At 51.0% G+C, this 7,570-nt stretch overlaps 1 protein-coding gene across 1 annotated transcript; it reads left to right on the forward strand.

Moving 5' to 3' along the window:
- Window positions 1–2,108: 2,108 nt before the first annotated feature.
- LOC126528922 (uncharacterized) lies at window positions 2,109–5,859 on the forward strand. The gene is made up of 2 exons (XM_050176508.3): window positions 2,109–4,162; window positions 5,466–5,859. Exons 1-2 carry the CDS (start codon window positions 2,765–2,767, stop codon window positions 5,772–5,774), a joined length of 1,707 nt encoding a protein of 568 aa, XP_050032465.2. The 5' UTR covers window positions 2,109–2,764; the 3' UTR covers window positions 5,775–5,859.
- The last annotated feature ends 1,711 nt before the right edge of the window (window positions 5,860–7,570 follow it).

The following is a 7,570-nucleotide window of genomic DNA, read 5'->3' on the forward strand; positions in this document are numbered from 1 at the left end:
ATAGGATACAAGGATGTTTTTTGCAACGAGTAGTTGAGCAATAGCGACAGAACTTAACTGAGGAGTGCTTTCGTCATTGGACAAGTGCTTGAACATCCCGGAGAAGTCTCTAATCAGGTCCTGCATTTACCTCAATTTCTCGATTATTGAAGCTTTCTTCGCGACAATATTGACACCTTAGAAAATCTTGAGCACCAATCTATCACTTTAAGTTGACTTAGTATTTGCCTTTAGTGTCCCTTTAAGCATGATATACCACCCCTGTCGAAGCTCTAATACCGGGGCAGAAGCGTATATAGACTGCTGGGTGTGTCGGTGCATGTTGTGTCGTTGAGCGGAAATGCGGGCGGGAAGAAATGGAGTGGAGAACACAGACGCTCACTTACAACTGAAGCTTCATGAAAGGTTTTCCCGGAAGCGGAGGGCCGCACGCGTAGTCAAAAGGCAGATCAAAAGCTCATGCATAATCACACGCAAGCATTGTAAAATATGCTACCGCCGAAGGAGATACGCCATTTCTTTATCCGTCAGGCCGACTGACGGGACACTGACACACGTGGCCAGACTGTGTCAGCCTCAATAATTTCTCTCGCCAGTCTGTCATTAGACGTGTTTAGCATGGTTGCATGTCTAAAGAGCGGAGTGCAACCGCTATATTTTGTGCGCGCAGATAGGTGCGTACAACCCACAACAGCTTTTAAAGACGCCCAGTGCTTGCTGAGTCGGTCGTTCACACATCAACCCGTTTGGCCAATGTAAATTTTACCGCAGCGGAGCGGAATCTGGTACAAGACCTCAGTGGCGCAGGTCACAAGACGGTTTACGTGTCTCTCCTCACATGTGTTTTTTGCGTTTTTCTTTTCGCTGCGATTACGTCTTAGAGAGCACGCTTCATGCTTGCGCCCTATTTTCTTCAGGTTCTGCGAAACTGCATATATGTACGGCATCACCGTATGTAGGTGTCGCGTCTCGAAAGCTCGGGTTTTCGCTCCAGCCTTTTGGTAGCCGTGGCAGATTCGCTTTTAAGCAAGCTCAAAATGGCAACCGCCGCAACCACACAGGAAAAGCGGAAACCAAGAAAGATTGTGCTCGTTTACTGACGGTCGTTAACCAGATTCCGCTCCGCTGCGGTAAAGTTTACTTTGGCGAAACGGGTCGATGTATAAATGACGGACTGAAGTAGAAGTCGGCGACTTTAAAGGCTGGCGAAATGTGGAAACACCCGTGTACTTAGGTTTAAGCGTACGTTAAAGAACCCCAGGTGGTCGAAATTTTCGGAGTCCTCCACTACAGCGTGCCTCTTAATCAGAAAGCGGTTCTGGCACGCAAAACCCCACAAGTTCATTTTTTCTTTATTTACTGTTGCCGACAGTATGCACCTACCTGCGCGCATCAAAGATTGCGGTTGAACTCCGATATTTAGACATGCAACCATATTAAACAAGTCAAATGACAGACTGGCGAGAGAAATTATTGAGGCTAGTCATACAGGCAAAATCTTCCACGTGCGTTACTGTCCTGTTAGTTGGCTCGGCGGATAAAGAAATTAGGTATCTACATTGGCGGTATATATTTTTTACAATGCCTGCATGTGATTATGCATGAGCTTTGAATCTGCCTTTTGACTGCGCATGTGCGGCCCTCCACTCCCTGGAAAAGCATTCATTAAACTTCAGTCGTAACCGAGCGCTTGTCCTGTGCACTACGCTTCTTCCTGCCCGTATTTCCGCTCAACGACACTAGATAATGTCGGGACGTTTTCCATGAGCCCGACAGAAGCGGGCGAGTCGGCTTTTCGAGTTGAAATTGGCCTGTCGAGCTCGTGCGAACGCCGCCCGGTCGGGCTGAACAAGCGTCGAGCCGGGCTGAGTCGGCCCGACTGCAAGGGGTGTGGGTCGATCCAGCTCGACCCGTTTGCAGCGCGCATGTAAACGCGGACTGGTCGGGGCTGCAGCCGGCGCTGAGACTTGCGCGGAATCATTGTGACGCCGCGATTAAGGCGCTGTGCAGCGGGATGGCTACCAGGACAAGGCGTACAGACAAGCACTCAACCTAATCATAACGACGCGACCCATGAAGCAGAAGCTGTTGCAGACGGCTGCCGGAACCGGAAGTCCTGCTCGGACGCGTCGATGTCTCGGCACGATGCTGCGTGCCGTCGTTGTTCAACGCTTCTGAGAACCGAGTTCATGCGAAAGAGCGTGCGCTCACGACAGGCTCGATCAGCCCGATTTCTGAGTGTCGCGTTCACATAAGTGTTGCCTTTAAGGTCACAGGATACATATAGCTTGAAGCTGGCTCCGGTGTTCTGCAGACGCACATGCGCTCCTTCGGCAGAACCTTATCTCGTGTAGTGTATCATATCTACGAGTTCATCCATCTACAACTTTATGCTGTGAGCAAGGAGACATACAGAAGAAGGCAAAACGAGCGAACAACTTCGTCACTTCTTATGCTCTTAAACACTGTTCGCCGCTTTGAACAATAATCCTCGCGGAAGAAAGGCGAAAAATCGGTCGCGCATCTCGCCTAAATGTTTCTTCTGCACGCGTTCGGGGTGACGACAGCGCCGCCGCACCGGCGTGACGTCACGCTCCTCGCCAGTAGAGTATCACGTGTGCAACAAACATCCGTCAAAGGTCGTGCGTAACGCACATTTAGTACCGTCGCCTTTCCCTGTTCGTTGGGCCGCGCCAGTCGAGCCTCTAATTCAACGAGTGTGAACAGCTTCCCTAACGAAACACATCACCGGAACACCGCAGTGATGCTGAGTCTGCCCGCCAACCTAGGGGTGTCTTCTCTGGACGAGCAGCTGAATGATGTAGAAGTGGCGTGCGCCATCCGCGAAATGGACTTCACAAATTGCATTCTTGTCGAACCCATCGAATTGCGTCTGCACATCGGCAAATGTACGGAACTCCGATCCTTGCGCTGCGTCGCGTGCCCGCTCAGGCCGAGCGCCCTGCTCGGTTTAATGCTGGAACGGCTTCATTATCTGGCGGAAGTTGAGTTCTCCCTCGTGGCTGATACGGACGTGGAGTCAGAAATAAGGCACGTGCAGCAGCGCGCGTCGGAAATGCCAGGCGCCCTGGCTCGCATTCTCCGCCGCATGTACGTCGAAGTGAGCGGCTACCCGAACTTCAAGCTCCTCTCCGCGCTCCTGCGCTACTGCCCGAACCTGGACAAGCTGCATGTTCATTTCGTGCGCGGAGCATTCTTGAACGCGCTCCTGGAGTGTAACGACATCCTCCAACAGCGCGTCAATTTGGAAACATTCACGTTCTCTTCCGAGGTGCCATCCTCCGATCAACGCCTGCCGTCCACACCGTTGGAGTTCACGGGCTGCGCGGCCGTCTGCGCCAATGTCAGATACCGGAGGTCGACCAACTCGTGGAGCTGTGTTCGACTTGTAGACCTCGCTGTCAACATTGCTGATCCCCTCATTTTGCCGCAACAGCTGATCCTGGTTGCCGTCCACCACGCTGGAGGCACCACGGCGGAATGGATTCGCGTGGCCGGCCTTCGACACTTCTGGACGCACGTGCGCCAACTCTGTCTTCCGCTATTTCCGGCACAGCCCTCCAATGGTTTTTACGCGACGGTAGGAGCCGTGTACAGCGACAGTCTAAGCGACTTCATCTCCTCCAAGCTCCAGCAAATCGTCGAGCTTAACATAAGTGCGTTCCACTTCGGCCCCGACCTCGAATTGACGGCACTGCTCCAGGACGGCTCGCTGGAGCATCTGCAATCCCTCTCGGCGACCCCTTGCGGGCTTCGCCGCCCGTCAGCTCTGCGCCGTCTGGCGCAAAACTGCCCCGAATTCAAAGAACTGGACGTGCGTTTCGATAGGCGGGGTAACTTCTATCGGTGCGCCGGCTGCGAGGGTCAGTTATTCCTCGATCCCGCGGACATGTTGGAAATGTACGAAGACGCCGCCGTGTTTCACAATCCGCTTACCAGGTTGACTCTCACTGACGTGCATGGCCGTATCTCCATTTGGTTCGTCGTGGCCTGCCCAGCGGTTTCCGTGCGGCTGTCAGACTGCCCTAGTCCCTCGCACCCAGACTACCCGTCTCTGGGTCAGGTGCTCGCCAAAAACAGCTCGCTGAGTTGTCTCGTGCTTCGGCACGATGCCCTGCCCTTCGGCGACGCGCGTCTGCTGGTGAGTCGGGTTTGGGCTACGTGCTATCAGTGCCACGAGCATATTTGAGGATGGTTTCCGTACTCTAAACGTGTCGACGGCGCCGGAACTGAAATTGCTTCGTTTATTTATTTACTCGGGGAGTTAGGTAACGCGCAAAATGCATGAAAAACGGTGGAGGCCGGGAGAGGTGGGACACAGCGCAGCCTACAAAGTGGTTTATTTATTTATTGGTTTACGACAGCTAGGAAGCCAATATATCGGTAAGGTAATCGCTAGCACAACCCGGAAATGCGGAAACATATACAATATTTCTGCCACTACCGTGACATGAGATGCGCGCACTTTCTTTTCAGAAGCCACCAAAAAGAAAAACAGATTCTGCGCTGTGCATTACTTGTTTAGTATGAACCAACTAATACGCAACAAAGTACTTCTCCATTATGTTCACTGCGGCTGCGTATCTTTCTTGAAGTAAATGCTCAAGGTAACTATATAATTACACTCGCAGACACTGTCACCCTCTAACGGCAGAAGAAGCGGAAAGAAAAACTGCTTCCGTGTGAAGTGATTTTAAAGAGAATGGAAGAGACAAGTGCAGTGCCGTAACTGTCTCTCACAGGAGGACACCTCAACAGCACTGTACAGGGAAAGGGGTGTGGGGAGAAAAAGATGAAGAGAGGAAAGGAGAAGGCGGGAGGGGCCAACCCTCGTGTACTCGGGTACGTGGTGTCTCAACGCACCAAACGCCTGTTCACGCAGGCGCCCCTGCGGGGAAAAAAAAAACTGCTTCCGAGAGCTAACTGTTTCGCTCAGAACAGGCCACCGATCCCAACCATAAGTACCTGCATTAACGCACAACTGATTTGCACCCTTCAAGTTCTTTAGGGTGTTCAGTACAATTTCCGACAGCTTAATTTCTCCTTTTAAAATTTACCGCACACAACGATATCGAAGGGTCAGATAAGGGCAACTGAAATTACACGTCCTAGGCTCTGCCCCTCCTTTGGTGCACTCGCATGTCGCATCGTTCCTTCAGCTGAAACAGCTCAATACAACGCGACGAGAAAGAGGGGTAGACACACGTCCCGTTATTTCGCGATATTTCTGCTCTGGTCATGAGCTCACCATTCGCAATGCGTGCACTTTAAGATAATTTGCGCCCTTAAAGACTAAGAATGTAAACCTGTTTAACTCATGCCCTCACATCATTTTTTCGGCGTAAGAGTGCTAGTTAAAGACACATTTACGCCCCTATTAGTTATTGAGGTGTACATTATTTAGGAATGTAACGTAATTTCTTGCGGACATTGCGTCGTTCCAGGAAAACATCTCGTGCATCGCCAGCCTGCAGTACCTGTGCCTTCTGTCGGCGGTGCCGTTACTCGACAATATGGCCACGTTGTGCGTGATGACGTACACTGCCAGCCTGAAGCCTCACATCAAGTGTGTACACGTTCACTACCGAAACTCTGCCAGCGGCAACGAGAAGCGGATCACGTGGATGAAGCGGGCTGGCGATGAAATCGAAGGCACCCTGGTTCAAGACGGTCCCTGCTTCCTCTACTGTTCGACGGCTACGTTCATAGGACTCGCCAAGCCACTGAATCGCGACTTCGGACAGATCGTGTAGATGAACGCACGGCCGAGACCTAATAAAATGTCTAAGATAACGTAAAATTGCTGCCTACAATAATACAGCTTATTTGCTTTTTTCATTCGTATCTGAGATTGTGTATTTGTTCATTTTTATTTCTTCACTGGGTGTCTGAACTCGCGCTAAAGGATCCCCGCAACGCTTTTTGAGCGCGTTAAATAAATCGTGCGAGAAGCGATACAATGCTTCCGCAACGCATGAGCCAAATATTGCTCGCTTGCGAGCAGCGGGGAACGTACAATGGGGCGTGACGGCCTGCCCAGGTGGCGCTGCAGAAACGCCGTTCAACAGAGCGCACCGTGCCGCTCTTGTCGGTTTCGGTTAGTACAAAACCGCAAAACACGGCCTCCGAGATCGGGTGGCACATCTCGGAGGCGATGCGCGAAGCCCTTGTGGTGAATACAAAAAGACGTTTTTTTGCCGCAGGTTAGAACACACACAAAAGGAAGACGCATAAGGACAACACCATCTCCCGTGTTGTCCTTATGTGTCTTCCTTTTGTGTGTGTTTTAATTTGCGGCAAAAAACATGTCTTTTAGCAAGCACCAACTAGGCCAACAAGCAGTTCTGGTGAATGCAGTAGTGAAGGAAGCAAAGTTCTACGCCCAGTGCGAACACTGTGCAGGAGAGGTGTTGCGCAGTGTACTATGTCAAAGACCAGAGTTCGTCGAGTATGTCTTTATCCACTTCTGAGGCACAGGCGTTCCTTTCCAGGGATGTTCTTCAAAGAATACTTAAAAAGAGCTTTCCATATACACGGCAGCGAATTGAATTCTCAGCCGCAGAACCGGAACACTGAAAATTCGGAGTGCGCATGCGACTATACGAAACTTGAACGTGCCGTCACGGACGCAACTTCTCGCCGTCCTGGTCCTCCAACGTGGCCGCTAGGACGACGTCAGTACATGCATGGCCATCCTATACGACTCGAATAGTCCTAGCTCTTCGGATCGTATACGACTCTCGATAATTCAGTATTCGAAGCTGTCAAACAGTACACTGTAAGAACAGCTGCACCCTTTGGAGTGTATATTTGCCATACAACGATAATCGTTATCTGTTTTGCCCGCATTTCCGTTTTTTAAAGGTGTACGAGCCCGGTACTTCCAAGTTGCGAACGGCATCTGTGTTATCAGCATGCCAGAGAATTCTCGACAGGAAAGTAGTGAGCGCAGCTTTTTCAATAAAGCAAACGCGAGCAAAAGGGATGGCGATTATCGTTATGTGGCCAATATACACCCCAAAGGGTGCAACTGTTTTTAGAGTGTATATGTAAAAGGGGACCACTGCTGCTCTCACAGTCTACAGGGAGAAATACAGATTCAAGCGGACACCCTTCCGAACGATTCTGGCGCAGGAGAAGCGTGGTCGTTGCACAAACAATGCAGTTCCTGAATGAACACATGAAGGAGATCACTAGCACAATAGTTACCAGTCTTTGAGTAAGAGCGGCTTGCCTTAGGAAGATTACAAATTGTAGCTTAGAAGGGCGAACGGTTCGGACTAGTTGGGTTTCCCTAAGGCCGTGTGGTGCAGCGCGATGCGGGACAAGGGACCCAGAAGAACGAGGAGAGCGCGAAGAGTGACATAGGACATTACGCGTTGCATAGGACGATTTGAAAGGGTACGCTTATAATACCCGCGCATCCGTCGAACCACGATAACCGCACCTGCCGGCTCTGTAGGTGTGCAACAGGTAAAATGTGGCTGTAGCTGTATGCTTGCGTATCTGTTTTTATGCTCGAGCGTAACCGTCAAGCTCTTCAAATCGG

The sequence above is a fragment of the Dermacentor andersoni genome, chromosome 8 (assembly GCF_023375885.2).
Source record: "Dermacentor andersoni chromosome 8, qqDerAnde1_hic_scaffold, whole genome shotgun sequence".
Lineage (NCBI taxonomy): Eukaryota > Metazoa > Arthropoda > Arachnida > Ixodida > Ixodidae > Dermacentor > Dermacentor andersoni.